The sequence below is a fragment of the Drosophila sulfurigaster genome, chromosome 4 (genome assembly GCF_023558435.1).
Source record: "Drosophila sulfurigaster albostrigata strain 15112-1811.04 chromosome 4, ASM2355843v2, whole genome shotgun sequence".
NCBI classification, from domain to species: domain Eukaryota; kingdom Metazoa; phylum Arthropoda; class Insecta; order Diptera; family Drosophilidae; genus Drosophila; species Drosophila sulfurigaster.
In genome coordinates this window covers 1,345,906-1,371,419 of record NC_084884.1, presented here as the reverse complement: position 1 = coordinate 1,371,419, position 25,514 = coordinate 1,345,906, and the positions used below count along the sequence as shown (strand labels likewise).

At 36.7% G+C, this 25,514-nt stretch overlaps 2 protein-coding genes across 2 annotated transcripts; one reads left to right on the top strand and one right to left on the bottom strand.

The window, feature by feature from the left end:
• The first annotated feature begins 1,625 nt into the window (after positions 1-1,625).
• Positions 1,626-6,567, top strand: LOC133846931 (inactive rhomboid protein 1). Its single transcript, XM_062281642.1, is given in 9 exon segments — positions 1,626-1,738; positions 1,788-2,360; positions 2,362-3,423; positions 3,425-3,788; positions 4,184-4,525; positions 4,596-4,850; positions 5,113-5,370; positions 5,482-5,787; positions 5,860-6,567. Coding segments are annotated over 9 exon segments (3,525 nt in total). The 3' UTR covers positions 6,112-6,567.
• Positions 6,223-24,965, bottom strand: LOC133846930 (probable H/ACA ribonucleoprotein complex subunit 1). The gene is given in 5 exon segments (XM_062281641.1): positions 6,223-6,295; positions 6,298-6,401; positions 6,468-6,881; positions 6,884-6,939; positions 24,781-24,965. Coding segments are annotated over 5 exon segments (783 nt in total). The 3' UTR covers positions 6,223-6,271.
• Positions 24,966-25,514: the final 549 nt, after the last annotated feature.

The following is a 25,514-nucleotide window of genomic DNA, read 5'->3' as shown; positions in this document are numbered from 1 at the left end:
CGCATCCAAAAATCAAATGTAGTTCAGAAGTTATAATTAAATCACAATAAAAGTGGTCGCCTGGACCATTGGTTCAGAGAAGCACAGCCTTATTTTATATGTTAATAGCAAACTGAGGTCGCAATTACGCCTAGTTCAGTGTTTGATATATGTATGGAAATTAATTTTATTAACAAATTTTTAAGCTAACATTAAATAAAGAATAAAATTGACTGTAGTTATTATTGTTGTAAACATCAAAAATCGCCACTTTAGCTTTACAATTACTTTCGATATTCATTTTTGGTCTAATTGTGGTGCACAAGTGTCAGATTTTTTATAACAATAAGATCTTGTTGAATATATTATATATATATATATATATATATATCAAACATATATTTTTATACCCGCTACCCATACCCATGTTCGTCTGTCCGTACGAACACCTACATATATATCAGAGACTATAAAAATAGAAATGGAATTATTTTTTGACAAAACTTATTATTGCATCGATATTGAAATTAACATTATATTTGTTTATAAAAGCAGTCATTAATTGAACATGACGTTTTGTATTTCAGATGAATATTAGAAATTAAAAGACCACAACCTCAGCTTTTTAAATGAACTCCATTGACAGTGAATCATCAAATGGTTTCGCCGGGAATCAACGCAGAAGTTTTAATAGCAATGAATGCAATGTGATTAGTTTAAATACTGCTAGTAGTGGGGACAAAGAAAGAAGCTTAATTATCAAACGCAGTTGTCCCTCAAATCGCAAGCGGCAGTTGACGATAATGATGGAGCTACCACAAAGCTGCCATCAACTGGACGCTTCAGTCCACATCCCAATGATATATTTTTGCCACAGACAGCCAGACTAACTATACCGCCGCCCTTCGAAAAGTTTGGTGATACATTAATTGCGGGCTGTCTACCGCCACCATCGCCAGCTCCAAGTAGTGATTGCCTGACATCGAACTATACCCAGATTCAATCGCAGAGCAATAAAGCTAATCAGCAAATGCAACAACTGAATTTAAATCAGTTTCAACATCAGCATGGTCATCACAGTCATATCTATCCGTTACCATCGTCAAACTCAACATCACAATGCAACAGTAATTCAGGCAATGCCAAGTCCCAACCATGCACTCTTGCATTAGCGATTGGCGATAATAACAGACAAAATAAATATAATCTACATCAAGGGCAGCAATCGAACCAACGCCTTATGTCACCTAACTCGAAATATCGCTTAGATCGTTATCGAGATCCAAAAGCCAATAGAATGGAATCATCAACAGCGCCATCTAAAACTCGTTATTTTCTGCCGCCTGCGAAAGTACAATGTAGTGAAGCATACAGCAGTTATTTGGGCTCAACGGTGCACACTCCGGTTAAGCGCTATGTACCAACCCCTCCTTTGGCCAGTGAGCTGTATACAGATTTGCCTTTATCATCATCGACATCAGTGGCGTCGTCATCGTCAGCAGCAGCAGGAACGTCAACTTCATTTCCTATCTCGACGCATTATTTGAATATGCCATTACCATTGCCTCATAATTATCGACCCACAAAGTGTTGTCACCATTCTATTGAGGAATCAATAGCGCATTCGAAGAGTGCGCAAACATACAATGGAGCTAGTAATAGCAATCTGTCATCACCTTCCCCAAATTGCCCATGCCCATCACCATCGCCAGCATCATCATCGGGCATATCTGCTGTATCCATTACAGCAACAGCACCAGTACCCACACCACCACCTAACATCTGTTCCCCAATGGTTACCACAAAAGCGTTTCGTCTTGCAACAAGCTGCGTGCTAAGTCAGATGAAGGCGACTCTGTCATCGTTATACAGCAAACAATTAGTCAAAGTCAAAATCAGGATAACACCACAACCTGTTTACACTGTAATACGGCTCGCCGAACAACAGGAGTGCATCAAACGACGCAAACTACTGGGCCGATTAGTCCAGTTCCAGTGGCCATGCCACTTGTCCCGATTAAAGTGGCAGCTATCAATGATTTATCGAAAATTAAGCATCATGAACAAGAGTTGACAAATACAAAAATGACCGACGCCACTTTTCCTAATCAGCAAACAAAACATGCTGACAATACGAACAAGTTACCCACATTGCAACGTCAAACGCACTCTCATCAAATGTATGCGTCTTCAACAATGGCACCATCCCAACTCATTGTAGGCTCGCCACGAAATCAAATGCAACATCTGCAACAACAACAGTTTCAAGTTTTAGCGCAGCCTTCACAACAGCAACAGCAGCCCTCATTACAGCAGCAGCAATCGCAACAACAAACCTATCATTATTCCTGCAAGAAACGTATTAGCATTTATATGCGACGCGAAATCGCTCGTTTTTGGCGTAGAGAGCAGCTCTGAAGCGGCCGACTTCATGCTCTGGTATGGACGGCAACAACGATTAGCAATAAGGCGTTTTGGTTTATTAAAGACCAACCAAGAGCTAGAGTATAATGGAACCAATTCAAATGATAATCGTGATGCAAGTGGTACTGCTGGAATGGGATGTCGAGGCAATCAACGCAATGTTGCCGATGGTTATGCTAAACCACCGGATATTTTGCCAGCTCGCGATGCTCAATACAACGATATTACGCTTTATGGTGCCTGTCGTTGGCACGATAAATTAAATGCTAATCACGATTACGATGCTGCAGACTATATCGAGCGTAAGGCAACGGTTGTGCATATGTTAATAACTGGCATTAGTTATGTTATCAACATCTTTAACACTAGGCTAACAAACAAGATTAGTAATAGGGGCTGTACAAGTAGTAATAAACGACCTCAATGGTCACGTAGTTTTGCCCCAATTCACGTGAATGGTCGGTCAGATCGAGATGTAGATCATAGTGACCAAGCTGAACGGCATCATCAAATGGATATTGATGTGAATGATTGCACCAGTATGATAGCTACAATCATTGAAGATGAGTTATTCTTTGATAATCCAAGTGAAGCAACATTAGTGGCGAACACTAATAATGATGAAACCATCGGTGCAGATATGGATCGGAAGAAAACAGCAAATAAAACTGTGCCTTTGGGATTAGGCATAGATGCTAGCGTTGGTGTCTATATGACAGAGCGTCATCACAATGGTTGGCGAACCTCTGCAATAAATACGGCCAATAATGATGTGCATTTTATAGGTTCGTCTCATGATGCACATATCACTCAAACGAATCAAATAAATATAAGTAATTCGGTGCAGAATCAGCCACATCCGATTCGTGCCTCCAATTTTATTGCACCGTCGACTAATCGGGCTACTAGAATCAGTGCACAGTTACTCGATGGTGTTTTGGAAAATTCCCGGCGTCCGCCAATGCGACGAATTAAATATTTTTCCGTCAATGATTTGGATGATCGCACCGATCATCGACCATTTTACATACTGGATTAACACTGTTCAAATTGTTGTACTATTCCTGTCCATCGTTTGCTATGGCATTGCACCGATTGGGTTTGGAACCGAACAAAAGACTGGCCAGGTTTTAGTGACCAGTCTAAGTCTTCAAACCGTACAACACGTTGAACCCCGCAATTTCTGGATAGGTCCGCGCAGCAATGATTTGGTTCATATGGGAGCAAAGTTTGCAGCTTGTATGCGCCGAGATATGAAAATCATGGACGTTCTTACTAAAACTAAGCGACAGGAGCGTGAAACCGCGTGTTGCATACGAAACGATGATTCTGGATGCGTTCAGAGCTCACAGGCCGATTGTTCCATACGCGGGCTGTATCCAGCAGTAAGTTATGTATTTGAGACTCATTTCGATGTGTCATCGAAATTCACATCGAATTCAACAAGTTTATGTTTTGATTCACTTTTTCACATACATACATATATCATTGCGAGTGATTTCTTTATACATACATATGTATGTATGTACGTACATACATATGTGTAATCAAGTGGCTGTGGAATCCAGTTTTAATAACAACAAACAAAACAAGCCGAAATTTTCTGTTTATTGATTTATTTTAAAACTGACTGTGCTCAAAATTAATTTAGATAATCCATTATTTAAACAATTGATTTATTTAACTTGAACTGTAGACACTCAAAAACTGTAATATGTATAAATAATAATAATTTGAATTTAGAAAAAATTTAACTAATCTTAATATTCACATTTTACAGAAATCCATATCGACTTGGAAAAAATGGTCACCCGGCGAATCCGGTCCTGGCGGTCGTATATCAGGATCAGTGTGCGGCTTAGATCCCAAATATTGTGACGCGCCTGCGTCGATTGCACCATACGAGTGGCCTGATGATATTACCAAATGGCCTATATGCCGAAAAACCAATTCATTTTCGCAACGCTATCGCTACAAAGATCATACTGCCGAGCATATGGTTTGTGAAGTAATTGGACATCCCTGCTGTACTGGTCTTTATGGGGAATGTCGCATAACGACACGAGAATATTGTGATTTCGTCAGTGGTTACTTTCATGAAGAAGCATCACTTTGCTCGCAAGTAAACATCAAAAATACCTTGAATCCCTAAATAGTTATTCAATAAATGTATCCATTTTTGTACTCGGCAGATATCTTGCTTGAACAACGTTTGTGGCATGTTTCCGTTCTTCTCAGTAGAAATTCCAGATCAGTTTTATAGACTACTCACTTCGCTATGCATGCATGCCGGTATCCTGCATCTGGCAATTACTCTGATAGTCCAGCATTTGTTTCTCGCCGATTTGGAGCGTTTAATTGGAACAATGAGAACAGCTATCGTATACATAACATCTGGGTTAGTGGGCAATCTCACAAGTGCAGTACTCGCTCCACATCGTCCGGAAGTAAGTATCATAACCGATTTCGTTCGTGACCGCTCATTTTATAGAAGCTATGACATGACAATCGTTTTAAACAAAAATTCTCATTAAATTAACAAACATTCAACAGTCGAAATATGAACTATGAACTACATCTTTCTAAATTTCCCAAATTGCAAGCAATTTTATATTCAAGATATTTATTTAATTTAAAAATAACTTTGCACTCGTAATATTACATATATATACATATAAGTATGTTTTATGTATTATTGTTAATCTTCAGGTGGGACCATCTGCTTCACTCTGCGGCGTAGTCTCAGCCCTAATTTCCCTACTGATACTAATGCACTGGAAGCATCTACACAAGCCGTATGTGGCATTGATCAAGTTTATACTTCTATGTACGGTACTATTCGGCATTGGCACACTGCCATATCAATTAAATTTCGCTGGTTTGCTAGCTGGTGTCGCGTGCGGAGCATTTTTAACAATATCATTAGTTCCATTTACCACTTTTTCAACATATGAGCGCAAGAAAAAGGTAATTTTTGTAATTTCTGGCGAACCCCGAAATACGCTCTAATATTTAAAGTTCTATTGAAATACAATAACTGCATACTTATGAATATACACGATTGTATTTAAATTTCAGATCAATCTGATTTGGACATGTATACTCTTTCACTTGTTAGTTTACGTCACATTAATTGCAACTTTTTACATCTATCCAAGCGAGTTCAGTACATTGAATATTGTTGAAGATATATTTGATAGTGGAACGCATAATTACATTAGCCCCACAAACAACAATATTGGACACCACAATCACAATGGCGAAGTGGTTGGCAACACACAAAGATATTCACAAACCCAGAGCCAATATCCTCAGTACTTTTATCACCCCCATTCGGAGATCATTAGGAATAGTGTTGACTTCACCGAAGGAGATAGTTTTACAGTATGCAGCAAATATTTAAATTTATTTTGGTTGCTTGACTTTTATATATCCTATTTTTATCATCTTCACTAGCAATTGCTACATCCGGCTGAGATGAATCGACAGGAAGATATTAAACCTTGGCCAGAAAGAGCGTATACGAGATTATTTGGCTACAATAAAAATTATAGTATTAAGAACACTATGCACAGCAGAAGTGCAGATGGAATTATCAAAGACAAAGGAAATTTCAACTCATCGCTTGACAATATAGTCATGGCTACCAACCATATTGATTACAAACTTAACGCTAATTTAAATATTACCAAAATAAAGGGCCTATAAATTATTTCTCATATTTAAATTATAAAATCAAATAAATTTCCCCAATAGTGGCGAATTTAAATGAGTGCACAAAAAACGATTATATAAAAAGATTGAAATAAACATTTACAATTTCATGAAAATTAATCTTTATTTTCTTAGACTTAAATAAGGTATAAAATTACCAACGTCCGCGTCCTCCCCAGCACTACGTCCTCCACCACCTCCGCGACCCCTACTGAATCCACCACCGTTTCCACCACGACTTGAACCTCTAAATCCACCACCAACGCCACGAGCACCTCGACTACCTTTAAATAAATAAACAAATATATTACAATTCTGTTCATTAAACTTTTTAATCACGATTAGCATACCCATTCCAGTTCCGCGACCTCGAAATCCACCTACGCCACTCCCACCAGCTCTTTTCTTCGCTCCTTTGGGCTGTGGTGGTTTTGGTAGAAATCTTGCAATTGGCAAAAGTTTTCCTGGGTCAATATACAAAGTTTGACTTGGAGAGAAGCTGTTTGCGTATACATTATCCGACAGTTTGATAGATACAGAGTAATCTCTAACAGTCCCAAAGATTTCATCAATTTTTCCAATCTGTTCCTTGTTTTCAAGAAATATGGGTGCATTAAAATATGGAACGTCTTCAATCTCCACCTTGCAAACTAAGTCGTTTTGACACACATAGCTAAAATTGCCCAGTGGTATAACGCGCTCAGGAGGACCTTGATCAAAGGCACCACGTCCGCCGCCTCCACCTCCACGTGGTCCTCCTCTTTGAATCCACCTCGAGAATTAAATCCACCTCCGCCTCCTCGGGATCCCCGCCACGAAAACCTGAATGGGATTGAAACATTTACAAGTAGTCAATCAATATCATCCGCAGTAAAAATACCTCTTCCGCCACCTCCTTGAGGACGTCCAAAACCCATATTCTATAAATTTCCTTATTTCAGTCTTGCAAACAAAACACGTGCAACACGTGCAACACGCTTTTCCACAATCAACTTTTAGTAGAGATGTAAGTCTTCGGCGATGATTCCAGCGGCGATGATTGCTCATATACAGGCTTTTAGGGCAGTTCACACTATAGTTCTTGTTCGATATAATAATTATGCCTCGTTTCCATCGCACCAAAAACTCGGATGTGTTATGCACTTCATATTTGCCATGAAATAAATATAGGTGTTTTGCAGTTCGCTTTTCGGTGTCATAACGCTTGTGACCAATAGTATCAATTAAACAGTTAAAACGAACGCTATAATAATTATGTGATAGCATTTACATATGTCAAAAAGCACGTATTCAACTACACAGTATACAGATGCAAAAGAAACAATATATGGGGAAAACAAGACACAAGTTTATTTAGATTATTTTTAATAATATCTGAAATTTAAAAATTTCTATTAAAAGTTATTTTTATCTTTTTAATTTTTGATTTATGTTAATGGAAAAAATGAACATATGTTTTGAATTTTTTAAAATATTATTACAATTAACGCGACGGTAAATAAACACAGGTGTGAACTTGCTATAACAGCTGGCCTATAGCAGGCCATCCACAGGCGAGCATGTTTGCGAATATGCTCGCCAACTTGTATTTCATTTGTCCACCAACTAGTGCCAACATGCTCGCGAATATCATTTGTTGGCAAATTTTCAAGCAGTCAACATGTCAGCGGATAACGACAGCGGTAGTATAATTGCACTGATGGCAATACATATTTGCTTAAAAAAGAAGAAAAAAATTTCTTCCAATGGACAGTTTTATATATGAAAAACTGTTAAATTTAGTAATGGCCAAAGTTATGAAGACCTGAAATTCTTAACAGGAATTTCTCCCCAGAGCCTTGGGCGCATAATAATTGAAATATAATAATATAATAATTGATTTTGCAAACAAAAATGAATTCTTGCATACATTTTTGCTCATTTTGCGCTTCGCAAACACGTCTTCTCTCTACTAAATGATTGCGCAAATGATGTTCGTGCCAACGTTGCCATCCATTGGCGAGCATGTTCGTGCAAACACAGACAAAATAGAATAATTTTAATCTCATGCGAACATTTTGACGAACACGAAATTTGACGACGAATACTCGCAAATATGCTCGCCTGTGGATGGCCTGCTTATATCAAATCCATATAAAAGGAGCCCGACATATTTTCACTTGCGTCATGTAAAAACATCAATAAATGTATATATATAAGTATGTGTTTTTCTTGTTTATTTTTCAATATATTTCAAATGTATGTACGTCAATATTGCTCCGCAATTTTAGCGTCACATATCGATAAAAAATAAATTGGATAAAAAACTATTTATTTTCGTCTCTTTACGTAATATTTAGTCTTAAATTAAAATAGTTTAAATGCAAATTTATGTTTGTCAAATTACTTTTGTGACAATATCTCGGCTTTAACGAGTTGTCAGTCAAATCGGCTTATGACAAGTTATAGAGTATTGTTTTATCAATATATCCTCAAAAAACAAAATTGATCTTACGCCGTTTGCAAGACATTTCGGGAAAAGTACAATAACCTCAGCTCCAGCCCCATACAAAATGAGCACAAAAAATCAGTGTTGTCGATTAATGACTATAACCTTTTTGGCTTTCTTGTAGGCGCATATTATACCTTCGTAGATGCAACTACAAGGAATATATGTAGAAATTTTGGTTGAAATCCATTAGGCCGTTTTTGAGAAAATTGACCTTTTGTTAACCCGCAAAAACAAGTTCAGTTCGCAGGTGCATCAAGTAACTGGAACCAGCGTGGAACCAGTTAGGCCAGAGCCGACTCAAATCGGAAATATTATAGCCTATTTCCACTGCACATTGGGATAAAAGGCCTTTATTTTGGCAAAACCTAAAAGTTCATGTTAATATATCAATAATGTTGCAATTATTTCAAGCTTAGAAATGTCCCTAGACATCGAAAATATTTAATTTGAATTTTATTGCGCAGCCTTCGTCTTGCACCAGCTGTTTAAAGTCAGCTGTTCTTGCCACGTTGTGCGTGCAAGCTTGCTGACTAGTAAAATTTCTTAATTTTGGCGTTGTCGTATTTTTAAACAGTTTGACTTATTAAAATACCTTAAATTGGAAAATGTTCTTCATGGTATGTAGAAAATATTTGTATAAGTTTTTAATTATATTTGTTTTTGTGTTGTCATGTTTTTAATGAAATACGTAAGCATTAGTTTTGTTGGTTCTAACCTTAAAATATTTGTGTTTCGTGGAGCATATCTAGCAAGAAACAACAGATAACAAATAACAACTTATGTGGTAGTATGAGTTATTATGTGTATATTCAGGTAGCATTTAATTAATTTGCGGGAATTTGCGGGGGTTAAATATTTCAATAGATACAAGGAAGGTTTCTCTTCGTCGGGGTGACTAACTAAAAATTTGGCTGGATTCAAATCGCAATGTCAAGGCCTCTTTTGACTGGGTAATTCCAAATGATTTTCCGGAAAACGATTTAGAGGTGATTAAAAAAAAAAAAATAAAAAATAAAAACTAAAAAAAAATAATAAAAAAAAAAAAAAAAATCCGAAATTCACAAATAATATAAGCAGCAAATTCTCCAAGTTTCAACTTTCTAGCTTTAAAATTACGGTTATGGCCAAAATAAAGGCATTTCATCCCAATGTGCACTGCACCCAAAACCTCGGATTTCTTTTGTTTTTTCGTTCATGTAAAACCCGTAAGAAAAAGTCGATTTTTAATTACTCGATATTTTATCGATATGATAACGAAAAAGAGCTCACCACACAAACAGCTGACATTTAAGTGCGTATGAAAACAGAAAAATAAAAATATTATTTTGCTTTTTAAAGCAAGTTTTTATATTTTAGATGAAATAAAAACTCGCAAGCCGTCAATACCGTGGACTGGCATCCACGAGGCTTTATTGTTCGAGTTATGGGAGGAGAAATGTAGTGTCTCTTTGGCCAATCCACGAAGGCGCTCCACAAGAATGCCAAACTCCTCCCTATTAATTAGAAAATTATCTCCAAAAAATTTGCTGATTCCAGGAATATCGCGCTCCCAAAAACACCCATGCCGTTGATAAAAGTAAATGTATTTACATATGTAAATATTACATTGCTGCCAGCAATTCTACTTACATAGGCCCAAACTGATGGGCCTTTACTATTGGCTATGACCTATACTTCCTCCACTTCGTTAAAATCCTCATATAAACCTTGCAATTTAATACATTTTTCCATTTTAGAAATGCGCGTGCTGTTTTTGAATTGTTCGCCATTGTACACGAAGTATACATTTGAATAGCTAACATTTCAAAGCGGCCATATTGAGAAATTTACAGTTGCCCATGTTTATCGGTTCGTGCCAATTAGGGTTGCATGATATTTAAAAATATCGTATCAGTGATATATCGTTTTTCAAAAATATATCAAATTGATAAAAATATTTATCACCCAAAAATATCGATATATCAAGTATTTTTGATATTTAATTTTTATATATTTATTTGTTTTTCATTAACTAAAATTTAACTCCAAAATTATATATATGTATAATAAATACATAATTATATCTTTTGTGTATATCAACATATGCATCTGCATAAAAACATATATAATCCTGATTTTATTTCGCCTATTAAATCTCTTACACGGAATACACGAATTCCCCAAAAAAAACATCAGACACGCATGTGTGTATTTCCCCGAAATTGTGAACCCTTGGCACAATTTCGGCGAAATACACACATGCCGATGCCTGTTTTTAAGGTGAGACAGTAACTTCGACGAGTTGCCGCTCGTTTTGACAATTTTACTGCAAATGTTGCAGGTTGCAGAATGATTTTTAACTTCAGAAAAAACTTTTGCCGCGCTCATCTTTACAGGAAGTTAGGAAAAAATCGCGATATTCGATATATCAGGGGAAAAAATATCAATGTGCGTCAAGATAGCTCCGCAACTTTAGCGTCACATATCGATAAAAAAAATATCGGCTAAAAAAAACTTTTTATTTTCGTCTTTTGACGTAATATTTAAACTTAAATCAAAAAGTTTAAATGCAAAACAATAGAAAATTAAATTATCTTTCTTTTAAAACTATGTTCGTCAAATTTGATGCAGTATTTATGCATTAAAATCGTGATTGAAAAATTGGGGTAGCAACATTTTTGCCAATATCTCGGCTTTGACGAGTTGTCGGCCAAATCGGCTTATGACAAGTTATAGAGTATTGTTTTATGAATATACACTCAAAAATTCATAATTTTAAAACTATTCGTTTTTGAGATATTTCAGGAAAAGTACGATAACCTCAGCTCCAGCCCCATACAAAATGAGCAAAAAATCAATGCTGCCGATTAATGACCGTAACTTTTTTGACTTTCTTGTCGGTCATAGCGCACATTATACTTTCGTAGATACAACTATAAGGAAGATATATAGCAATTTTGGTTGAAATCCAACTATCTGTTTTGAGAAAGTTTACCTTTTCCTAACCCGCAAAAACAAGTTCATTTCGCAGGTACATCAAATCACTGGAACCAGCGTGGAACCAGTCAGTGTTAAGTAGCACCATTTGGACTTTGGCGGGACTTCAAATACTTGCAGAAAATAACTAAATGAAACAAATATTACTATAATTTAAAATAACATTTAAATACTCTATTTATATATATATTACTTTGTTATAATTAATAAATATACGCAACTTTATATTCTTATTTAAATCGTAATTTTGCAGTTTACTTGATCATTGTTAGCGGCAAAACTTTATGTTAAAGCTATCATCAAATTAATCTTAATATTTGCAGAACTTATAGGCCATGTCGCGCTATTTCATTCTATTTGAATCAAATAGACAAATATGTTGCTTTTGTTTTATTCAAATCGGTTAAGCCGTTTTCGGGAAAATTCAATTTTGTGATTATTGCGAAAATTACAAATAAATTTCAATTTGGCATGGCAACGCTTAACATCTGCGAAGCTAGTACAAAGTTAGCGTCGAATTTTTGTTTTGCAGATTTTTCAACATTTTGACTATGTACATAATTGCTCAATACTTTAAAAATAGATAATTAACATATGTATCATTTCCCAATATATACTACATAGCAAATTATCATAGTTTCCGAGAAAATTCAAAATAACATCTACATTTTTCGATTATACGTTCTCCTAGACTTTGTCTGAGAAGGCGCGCATTGCTATAATATAAACATAAAAATTCGAATGCTTTGCAATTTGCTTTATTCAAATCGTGCTATACGTTTTCGAGAAAATCGCATTTTAGTAGAATAGTACACATTTTTGAATTTTTGCGCGTTACCTAAAGTAGTTAAAACGTTGCCAAATATAAAAATGGCGATCATGCATATACCTATTTATCATATTTATTACCCATATATATCCCCAACTTATTGGCCATGTCGCGCTATTTCATTCTATTCGAATCAAATAGACAAATATGTTGCTTTTTGTTTTATTCAAATCGGTTAAGCCGTTTTCGGGAAAATTCAATTTTTGTGATTATTGCGAAAATTACAAATAAATTTCAATTTGGCATGGCAACGCTTAACATCTGCCAAGCTAGTACAAAGTTAGCGTCGAATTTTTGTTTTGCAGATTTTTCAACATTTTGACTATGTACATAATTGCTCAATACTTTAAAATAGATAATTAACATATGTATCATTTCCCAATATATACTACATAGCAAATTATCATAGTTTCCGAGAAAATTCAAAATAACATCTACATTTTTCGATTATACGCTCTCCTAGACTTTGTCAGAGAAGTCGCGCATTGCTATTTGTTTTATTCAAATCGTTTAAGCCGTTTTCGAGAAAATTAAATTTTAGTGATTATTGCCAAACAAATATTATCACGCTTTATGAATCTTTGTGGCAACTCTGGAACATAACGGAATAATGTTTTAATGTCATAAATATATATTCGAAGTGTTACGGTATTGTAATTATATATAATTATATGTTCGCGGTGCACGAACAGTAAAAAATAAAACACAAGGATTTATTTTTGTTTACTTAATAGACTACTTTATTTTTATTTATAAGTTCGCGGGCTACGCGTCTTAAGCGAGGAAAGTGTCTTTAAAAACTGAACTCACAATAGGCTGAGCTCTAACATGAAAGTTCTTATTACGACTTAGGGCTAACATACGTGTGATGTTTTGTGTTTGTGTTAGTGCAGTAATGCTGAGTCCTCAAGTTGCAAATGGAAAATTTTAATGGACCTTGGATTTTTGGAAGTGGCACGATCGCCAATGTAATAGGATCTTTTGTTTGTGACAGTTGGTGCCGTCGCGACAAATGTTTATGTTTATGATATGATTTGTGGGAAAGAATTTGGAAGATAGGGGAATAATTATGAGTACGAGGAAATATTCTGGTGGTGGATATATTACTATATACATATACATATATATAAATATATAATTATTATTATTCACTTTTTCTCAATATCCGCCTTTAAAGCGTCCCTGCATTTAATACAAATAACATAATAATTTCAATGTTTCTTATGCATTTGTAGCAACTACGGATATAAGGATCCTATACAGGAGGCAGTTTCCGAGGGTCTAATTTCCGGAAGCACACTTTTGATGTTGGATTGCAAAATATATGATACCATTTGGTAACACTAGCAAGACTCGTTATGCCTTGCTAAAGTGCTTCCATCGTGTAAGTATTAAAACTTTTGAATTTAATATATGTCGGAGAGTAAGTAATGCAGCATCGGCACATTGTTACTGCGCAGTTGTAAGTGCGTTTCGGCACATTGACACTGCGTAGTTGTAGGTGCACATTGGCACATTGACACTGCGTAGTTGTGAGTATGCATGTTAATATTGCATTATCCTTTATTTGTGTTGCGATTGGTTGTCTGCATTTTGCAGCTTTGAGAAGAACCGTTAATGCGGGGCGACAGCGTATCGTCGCTGTTGCCGAGTGTGGTTCGATGGTTCAGGCGTAGACAGTATGTTCAGATGATCGAGCGGGCAGTGTGCTCCAGAATTCGCCTGTGAAAGCATCGGAACGTGCTTCGCTGAAAGGGACAATCAAGCTTCGGCAGAACAAACTTCGACATCAGAAGTGGGATTCGGCCCTGGACAAACTACTTCAAGGGATGTCTTTGCGTTGCTGGAGCAGCAAAACCGAAATTTTTGGCACTGATTAAGGGGCTACAGACGCCGGCGAGCGAGTTGCAACCGGATAGCGAGATCTGCTTGCCAAAATATAATCCGGACATTGCTGGTGTGGATGCCACGCAGCGGGCCGCTACAGTCGACATAATCTTACGAACAAAACCGTTGAGTGACAGCGCTCTTATATTAGTGCTGAATAAAGCCTTGGAAGGGTCAGCGGCCCAGTGGTTATCCCAAATTTGTTAACCTGGAATAACCTGGCTACAGTTCCGGCAATTGTTTGAGCAGCGTTACGAAACATCTGAGACGCCAGCTGCTGTCATTTTTAATCTACTTAGCAGCCATCCAATCAATGGTGAAAGCTTGACTGTTTATGCGAGTCACTGCGTGACATCACAATGCACAAAACTGCGAAATTTGTGTTCAGAACAAATTGCCATCGCGTTGGTTCTGGGACACATGGATAATTTCGACCGACGTTTGCAGCCAACGGTACATACAATGCATATAACTAGTCAACGTGAACTGCAATCGGAGTTGCAAGCGTACTCGGCACTGAGAGAACGTCCTGTCATGTCAAATGGGGACCCAGAGGCCAAGCGTGCTAGAACCACGGAAATCAAATGTTACCAATGTGGAAAACCTGGCCATAAAAACAAGACTGCAAATCTGGAAAGAGTGCTTAGGCTCCGGCAACTGGGAAGGAGTGGCGCTCAGGGTAGCCTCGTCTTGGAAGGGCCAATGTGATATGCTACAGATGTTAGGAGCCAGGACACATTGCCACTAATTGCCCGAATAAAAAGCAGAATACCTGGTCGGGAACACTATCGGAAAAAAAAGTGGAGCTGTGCGCTATAGGCAAGCCTCAATCGAGTATGCTGGTCAATGGTGAGAAATTTCTAATTACATTTGACTCGGGAGCCGAGTGCTTATTAGTTAAAGAAAGCGTGTCTAATAAGATAGTTGGTAAGAGGATTCATAATGTTATCTTTTTAAGGGAATAGGTAATGCCAATATTTGTAGTACTACAAATTGAGTCAAACATCATGATTGACGGTAACTCGTTGGTTGTTTTGTTCCATGTAGTGCCAGACGAATGCATGAAGAATAATATTGTAATTGGCAGAGATATTGGCTCAAGGGTTCTTAGTGGAAGTTTCGTACGATAATTTTAAGATTGTCCAAACTAAAGTTGTGAAAACTTTTATTGAAGGCACTCCGCAAACGCGGGTGAGTACTGGGAAATGCATATTCGTTTGTTTGAACCAACTAAGACCGTGCAAAGGAGATCATACAGATTTAGTCCAAGCGAAAGGGAGTTAGTACGTGCTAAAATTAAAGAATTAATCATTTAACATTTCGAAGTGTTTTTTTAAGATCTACAATTCGCTATCTTAGCTATGAGATAACGGCGGGGAGATACGCCCAAACTTAAGCAAGGTAGAATCTCTTGTGGCGTTGCCTCCACCAAAGTCAGTTGCTTCTCTAAGACAGTTCATTGGATTAGCGTCATATTTTCGTCAATTTATTCCGGGGTTTACTCAACTGATGAAGCTGAAGTTATTTTCTCACGTCCGAAAAAATAGTTTTGAATGGCAAACACAGCATGAGGAAATTCGCAGTAAAATAAACGGCGTATTAACAAACAAGCCTGTTTTTATTATTTTTGACCCTCAGTTTCCGATAGAACTGCATACCGACGCCAATTCGATTGGGTATGGTGCTATTCTTTTACACCGAATAAACTCTAAGCCTCATGTGGTTGAATATTATAGTAGAGCAACTAGCTCCTGTAGGTCCAGGTACACATCCTACGTATTGGATACCCTGGCTATCGTAAATGCAGTAAAACATTGTCGTCACTATCTGCATGGGAGAAAATTCGTGATTTTACTGATTGTAATTCAATCAAATATTCGCGAAATAAAGTCGATTTGTCACCTAGCGTTTATTGTTGGTGGGAGTTTCTACAAACATTTGAATTCAAAATTGAATATAGAGAAGGTAAACGCATGCCACACGAAGACTTTTTATCTAGGAATCCGGTGTGTCAAAAGTCAGTATCAAGAAAAATAGAAGAGAAACGAATTGACTTAACAGAAATATCAGAAAACTGGATTTTGGTGGAACAACAAAAGGATCCAGAAATATAAGAAATCGTAACTAAGTTGAAGAATGACGATTTACCATTGGCGTTAGTTACCACTTATGAAATTAGATCAAATGTTTTGCATAGAAAGATCCCGAGAAATTCAAAAACTCGTTGTTTACCTGTAGTTTCTCGTACGTTCCGTTGGTCAGTTATAAATCAGGTACATGACTCTATCATGCAACTTGGTTGGCAGAAAACGCTGGACAAAGTGTACGATCATTACTGGTTTTCTGGCATGACAAAATATGTTCGAAGATTTGTAGAGCACTGTATTACATGCAGAGTTTCTAAGGGTACGTCAGGAAAACCTCAAATTGAATTACACCCAATTCCAAAAATTAGCATTCCTTGGCACATGGTCCACATAGATATACCGAAAATCGAAACTTTTACTAAATACGTTTATCTGTTCCACACCTTTTCCTTGGATGCGAATACTGGCATAAACGCAATGAAATCTTCAATTGCCATTTTGGCGTGCCAAGACGTCTAACATAATTGCCGATCAGTTGCCCAGTTTCACGGGCACAAAGCTTGCGCAATTTTGTTCTAAAAGATATAATTACATTTAATTGGAACAGGTGCAAGTAGACCCAACGGTCAAGTTGAAAGGGTTATGAGTACACTAAAGAATCTGTTGACGGCTGTTAAGACGATCGTTCAGATTGTTCCAGATCGTGGCAAGATGCACGGGGATATACAGTTAGCCCTTAACTGTACAGTTAATCGTAGCACTAAGTGTAGCCCTTTAGAACTTTTAATTGGTAAAGTGGCGCGTCCACTGGGATTGATTCCTATTAGTGATACTGAAACTGAAATTGACAAAATTAAATTAAGGGAGTTGGCTCATAAGAACTTGGAAGAGGCCGCTAGTTATGAGAAAACAAAATTTGATATAAGTAAGGCTAAGGTAATTAGGTTCTGTATGGGTGACTTTGTGTTGCTTAAAACAGTGAGAGACAGCAAACAAAATTAGACCCAAAGTTCAGAGGAAATAGGAATAATAGAACAATAGACCTCACAAGTACCCACACGAACGTTTACGAAAGCTACCGGATGTGCAAATCCCAGAAGAGTTAGATGTAAATCATAAAGAGAAAAGTCTGTTGGAAAAGTCTGTTGAAACGGAAGAGAATTCGTGAAGTCATGTGATTGGCGATAGACGAGAGTTGCTTTAGCAATGTGATTGTTGATTTCGTGAAGCTAAGTTTTGGTCGATGGACGAGCAATGTGATTGTTGATTTCGTGAAGTCAAGTTTTGGGCGATGGACGAAACTAAAAAAATAAGTGAAGTCAATGTTTTTGGCGATAGACATTTTGATTTGTTTGTATTTAAAAGTTGGCTAATAAAAGTCTGGTTATGTACTTTGGCAGAACAAACTTTGACATATATGTAAATATTTGTACATCATTTAAATTCTAATTTGAATTTTTTATAGGAGGCTATAAATTAAGTTCAAATATAAAATTATCCACAAGTATATATTCTACTGACATTTCCATTGAGCCGGCAGACGAAACATTTATAGAAGCCAATTTGAAATGTTTTTGAAAAGAGTACCACAGTGGAAATGAAAGTTCGAATCGATCGGTCCTCCTAGTTGTCAATTTAAATAGCCCACGTGCAATGTTTTCGAAATGCAATTATGGGGAGGACTATGAATTTAAGGTTTTTGATTTTAAAAATATATATTCCTTATTAACTAACAAGTTCTCTGCTTCAAAAAGTATAGAGCACATGATTAGAGAAGCTTACAGCTCTCATAATAATGCGTGTGTTTTATACTTTAAAAGCTAAGAATTAATAAATTAAATTTTGTAGCGTATGGTTATTGTAAGGATCCATCTTGCAATAGCTTTATATTTAAAGGACTTTTGATGGGGTGGTTAAAGTACTAACAAGTAATCTTAGAGTAGCACATACTAGGTATTTAAAAAATAAACACAGTATAGGGCTGTGAACAGATTTATGGAAAGAGCCTCCATAAAAAACTGTACTGCGTTTGAATACAGAGTTAAAAAATTAACAAGTTAAATATGACTCGAGCTTTAGGTGGTAATGACCAGATGACAAATGAGAAACTGCCTTTTATAGAAATTTAATATCAGGAAACAACGGCAAATTTGATTTCAATAAGGATCCTTTTGTCGATGCTTTCGGTATAATTTCTAAAGGGCATTCTCATTTTATTTAGTACTTATCAACCAAACTTGAAGTCTTTTTATGGGACAAAGAACATATTAATGTTATTGACCCATATAAAACAAGTAAGAAAGCTACAGTGTACTGTAGTCGAGTGTACTCGACTGTGAGATACCCGCTACCATTTTGAATAAAAGCAATATATTTTGCGGTATTATTCTCAAAATATACCAAATATACTGCAAAAATACTAAAAATATACCAAATGGTATATGTGGTATATCGATATAGTACCGCATTCAAAATATACCATAGACGGCACAATATACCAGATTGTCAGCCAAAGAAACTCAGACCCTAGTAAGTAGGCGTTTTTGCCCATATAAAAGAATTTCTTTAATAACTTCCACAATTTTTATCTGATCGCAACCAAATTTTCAGGAATCATAACTACTATAGTAATTATTGTATATAATTCGTAACTCTAGCTTTAAAATTACGCTTGTTATTCGATTTTTTTGATTTGCGTGGGCGGAAGTGGGCGTGGCAAAAATTTGAAACAAACTTGATCTGCGTGCAGACATAACAAATGCTGTCGAAAAAATTATAGCTCTATCTCTTATAGTCTCTGAGATCCAGTGTTTCATACGGACGGACGGACAGACACACAGACGGACAGACGGACATGGCTATATCGTCTCGGCTGTTGACGCTGATCAAGAATATATATACTTTATAGGGTCGGAGATGCCTCCTTCTACCTGTTACATACATTTCCTGCCGGCACAAAGTTATAATACCCTTCTACCCTATGGGTAGCGGGTATAACAAGGCACTTTACATATGGATGCCGCAGGAAATGTAGTGCAGCCTTTGCACTTTGTAAAGAGAAGAATATTTTTGTATTCAATAATATCCCTAAGCTCCATATAGCACATGCAATACTTTCAAATCATACATCGTATGACATTGGAAGATTTTTGTGCGAGTTACGCGAGTCTTTTTAAAAATCGATTCAAATGGCCTATTTGCAGGAGAATAATAACTGATGTTAGTTTTGCTATTATCGGGGCCATTTTAAAAGAGTTTAATAATCTTGACATTGTAAATTATAATGAAATTTGTTTTAATTATGTATAAATAGAAGTTCAATTTTTCCTAATGTTTGTGTTGAATTTTGAATACAAGTCACTATTGCAAAATTATGTGCCGTAATATTGATGAGATAGTTGGCTTGCACAACATTGAATGAAGAACATTTTAAGAAATTGCTTAGGTTACGCCTATTCGGTTAACGACAACAACAATATTTTAAAAAGTATATTGTATATGTTCCCTTCTGGACTAATCTTATTGGAATATTTATTGATTCATCTGGCAAAAGACCAAGCAATGGGACAATTGAGTCGTTTTTAAAGTAGTTAAGCATAGTATTATTAAATCAAACAATAAGAAGAGGTTAAAATTGGGCCGCTTTATTCGGAAAATGGAGCAATGCATTGCTCTGTTTCCGTCATGTTTCAAGTTTCTCACTCTTCACACGACCAACTAACAAACGTAGACATCATTGGACCTAAAACTAAAAACTTAGAATGAAGAAAAGTAAATATTTAAATGAAATGGCTGATAAGCGAAAGCTCTCATATCGAAAGATGGAAAATGCCAGCTTTGAAGAAGCTTAAAGTGGGAATCTTAAAAATGATTTTTATACCCGCTACCCATAGGATAGAAGGGTATTATAACTTTGTGCCGGCAGGAAATGTATGTAACAAGTAGAAGGAGGTATCTCTATCATCTATCATCTAGCCATGTTCGTCTGTGGTCTGTCCGTATGAACACCTATTTCTCAGAGACTATAAGAGATAGAGCTATCATTTTTTCGACAGCATTTGTGGTGCATTTATCAGTACCACAAGGAAAAACAGTCAGGGCTATGTCTCACATCACGTGTTATAACTGTAGCAAACCCGGACACAAGAAGGCGGAATGTCGCTTTAAAGAGAGACAACTCAGCGTCAGCAGCCCCGTAATCAACAATCTGGATATATTGGAGCAAATGATCGATCATCCGTAATTTGTTATAAATGTGGAAAAGCCGGACATGTGTCTTCCAGTAATACCATCAAAGATGTGAACATATGCACCGTTCTTGAGCCCTTAGGAATGTTGCTGCAGTTTGGTGAGTCGTTCCAACTTTACTTTAACTGCGGAGCCGAGTGCTCACTCATCAAAGAGACTGCAATCACTGAGATTATCCGGCACTGGAATAAACAACGTAGTAACATTGATGGGTATAGGTGGCAACTCTGTCTGCAGCACTTTATAGATATTGGCGAATATTTTAATTTGTGAGCGTTCTTTTGAAATCTTATTTCACGTAGTTTTAGATAATCGTATCAAATACGACGCTCTGATTGGTCGGGAAATTTTGAGCCAGGGCATCGGCTTGACAATTACATCAAGCGCGCTTACTATGTTTAACGAAAAGTGTGTATTACCTGTCGTAGTCTCCGAATGCACTTGACCTGGCTAATGTCGATACCCATTTACATGGACAAGATAAAGATAAACTGCTATCAATATTACAGAGGTATTCAAATTCGTTTATAATCGGTATACCACAGAGCCTCTTGACTAGAGAATCGCTTGATTGATCAAAATAAGAATGTTCAGAGGCGCCCTTACCGATTGAGTGTGGAAGAAAAAGAAAAGGTTAGACATTCCATTCAAGAACTGTTGGATGCAAACATAATAAGACCCAGTTCCTCTCCTTTGGCGAGTCCGATGTTACTGGTACAGACCGTCTGTGTGTTGATTATCGGGAGCTTAATGCCAATACTGTTTCCTACAAGTATCCGTTCCCACTTATATCTGACCAGATAGCTAGGTTGAGTGGTGCTAGGTTTTTCACGTGCATTGATATGGCGAGTGGCTTCCATCAGATCCCAATACATACAAGCTCTATTGAACGGACAGCGTTTGTAACCTCAGAAGGACTTTATGAATACTTGGCTATGCCTTTTGGGCTTCAAAATGCGCCTTCTGTATTTCAAAGGGCTATTAATCGTGCCCTATCTGATCTGACTTATACTTATGCGATCGCTTGCATGGACGAAGTGATGATAGTTGCACGCACAAAGGACGAAGCTTTCGACAGACTACAAATTACTTTGCAAGCACTCGCCGAAGCAGTGCTCCAAAAATGCTTCTTTCTTAAATCTTGTGTAGAATATTTGGGCTTCAAAGTTAGAGCAGTTTTTAATACTGTTGATGTCAGATGATGGCAGCTGTTACCAATCAGACTAGCTGACAGTGTGGTCGCGATCGAGTGTTATCGATACCGACAGAAATGTAGTAGGACATGTGCGTACACACATACACACATATACATACATTGCTCTCTCGGCTATCCGAACTCTCTCGATATTGGCTCTCTTTATCATTTCACATTCCATGTTATACATAATTAAGCTATGCGGTCAGTCTTGATCGAATTGCGGAATAAATCGGACGCTAAGCTACAATTCGTGTTGTTTTATTAACTACCACAGAAGCTAGTATACTGTGCGTGTGATGTTGTCAGGCGCGCAGCCACACTGATCTAGGTCTCATATGTTCTACGAGGGAAATTTTCCGACGTCGCTCACATTCTTGTTGCAGGATAAGGCTGTGAGCATCCTTCCGACGGCCAACATCCTTATCCACACCGGATGTAAAACATTCGAGATGCGAGCACTGATCCAACCGTGCACTGCGACCAGCCGTATCAGCGCATCATTGGCAACGGCCTATCGGCTATCCGTCACCAGCGTTGGTACGGAGGGCGTCTGCACGGCGATCATCCGCTCGCGGACATCCGATTTCCGTCGAAAGCCACACTGATCTAGGTTTCCTCTCGTGATGGTCACCCTGCCCATTTTATTTCTTTTTCCATTCTATCATTCTACATTCTTTGTGTGCATGACAAGTGTCTTTGCTACTAAAAAGCAAAAGTGAAATAAAATAACTAAAATTTCAAATAAAAGTGCAAGTGTTTAGTTATTGAAATACCACAGGTGGTAGTTGTACATGCAATCTTTTGAGTTTGACATTCAGTATAGGCCATGCGAACGAATGGCTCACGTAGATTTTCTGTCTCGAAATCCCATATCAAAAGATCGCATCAAGTTAAAAGGTACAGTAGAAAAACATATAAATTTGACAGAGATTACTGACAATTGTTTGTTAGCTGAGAAACAACGACACGAAGAAACGTCGTCTATTGTTTCTAAATTGCAATTTAGGTGGTCAGCGGTAAACAATGTAAAACAACTAAGAAAGTTACAGTCGAGTGTGCTCGACTGTGAGATACCCATTTTGAATAAAAGCAAAATATTGCAGTATTTGTTTCAAAATATACCGAAAATACTAAAAATATACCAAATTATATGTTTGGTATATCGATATAGTACCACATTCAAAATATACCATATACGGCACAATGCACCAGATTGTCGGCCAAAGCAACTAAGGCCACTAGTAAGTAGGCGTTTTTGCCCATACAAAAGTATTTCTTTAATAACTTCCACAATTTTTATCTTATCGCAACCAAATTTTAAGGAATCACAAGTACTGTTGGTATTATGTATATGCCGAAATTCGCGGATGTGGGCGTGGCAAAATTTTGAAAAATCTTGATTTGTGTGCAAACATAACAAATTATAGCTCTATCTCTTATAGTCTATGAGATCCAGTGTTTCATACGGACAGACGCACAGTGGGTGATTTGGTCTCGCTAGCGGCATTTAATTAATAACTTCTAAACTAAAATAGATGTCTTCAGTCGGTTTTTTTTTTTTCACTGATCAGAGAAAAATCATAGAATTTTTTAAGTTAAAAAATTTTTTTTTTTAATTTTTTTTTAATTTAAAAAAATTTAAAATTTAAAATTTTGGTGTACTTTTATTTTATTTGAACTTCAATTAACATATTTCATATATAAACTTTATCTAAAAAATGATGGGATGATAGAAAAAAATGGGATGACTTCTGAGTGCAATACTAAAAAAAGATCCCTTTTTGGTACTAACACTGTGTCTAAAAAGTACCATAGTTTGAAGGCTAGCAGGTACTAGCAGTTAATATTACACATTTTGGACGCCACTGATTCACACTTTCGGCTAATAAAAGAGTTAGACTGAATCCACTTGAATAAAGTTAGTTCGACTCCACGAAAGACAGGCGTACGCTTATCCGACTCGTTGTTAATACACTGAATTACCACTACGTTTTATGAGCTACACATTTACAGACCGGTTACAAACATTGATTTTTTGAAAATACATACCTTGAATATAATAAAACCAAACTTCTAACAAATTAACTAAAATTGTAAATTTCCGAAGAACTCGAAATCAATGCGTGAAAAAGAAAGAATTTTCTAGAGCTCTTTGCAAAATCATATCGTGTGTTTGACCGTTCACAGCTGATGATCAGTTGATCGTAGAGCTTTTAAAAGCTTTTAAAAATCTAATCAAAGCATCTGCTATCGATATGTGAAAAAATATTAACGGTTTTTAAATTTGAAAATTTGAATTAAATGCCGCTAGCGAGACCAAATCGCCCACTGTGAGACGGACATGTCTAGATCGACTCGGCTGTTGACCCTGATCAAGAATATATGTATATACTTTATAGGGTCGGAGATGCCTCCTTCTACCTGTTACATACATTTCCTGCCGGCACAAAGTTATAATACCCTTCTACCCTATGGGTAGCGGGTATAATGAACAGAAGGAATACATAATCGTTTCAATAGACGCCTTTACGAAGTTTTTTCTTTATCCAATACAGCGAGGGCAGACACAGAGAGTTGTATTAAGGCATTAAGATCACTAATATCATTGTTTGGCGTACCTTCTCGTCTGATCGCAGGGACGTAGTTTTTCTAGCACAGCATTCGTAAATAAGAAAATAAGAACGATGTTGATATTGACAAAGTTAGAGAAATAGCCAAGCAAAACATGGAAAAGAATGCCAGTTACGATAAGGCTAGATTTGATAAAGATAAGGCTACTATTGTAAGATATAAAGTTGGTGACCACGTCTTGCTTAAGAACGAAGAGCGTCATCAGACAAAATTAAACCGTAAGTTTAGAGGACCGTTTTTAGTGACCGAAATATTGGAAGGAGATCGGTATAGACTTAAGGCATTAACTAACAATAGAACATATAAATATTCTCACGAATTTGAGAATTGAGAAGTATGCCTGAGAAGGGGATTACCACAGAGTTGGATGATGAGTGTGATGATGAAGAAATCACAGAACTGAATGATGAATCCAGTGATGAAGATGCCACAGATCAAGCCGGTGAGGGCTGTGATCTTGAAATAGAATAAAGACATTGTAAATGCCCGGATCAGTTCCATGCTTCATGACTTTCTGTAGAGGTGGGCGCCCGAGTTATGTGGTTCGCCATTTGCTGACATACTGACATTTTGGTAATGATCAGACAAATGTTATTTGGCCGGCTTATTAACTAAACTGCGAGCTATTTGTGATGGCCGGTTTGTCTGGATATAAACTGTGGGCTAAATTAACTTGTTTATTGACTGGCCAGTCTATTTTGTTAATGACTGTGTGCTAGTATATGATTTTAAAATGATGATTTTAAATTAAACGAAGAATTTGATCGCCCTATGAAAGAAAAGGTTGAATAATTTTAATTGTTTGGATTTAAGTTGGTGGTAATCTGGATCTCATGGCAAACGTTGTATAAGAGTAAGAAATAAGAAGAATAAGAGAAAACTTTGAAATAATTTGTTCAATTTTGATGTAAGAAGAAAAAATGTATTTTTGCAAAACCTGCTTGAATTTGAATTTGTATTAAAAAATAAGAGAATATATTTTGTAAAACCTTTATATTGTAAACTCACGAGGACGTGAGATAGGCCAGGAAGGCCGTGTCGCAGATTATA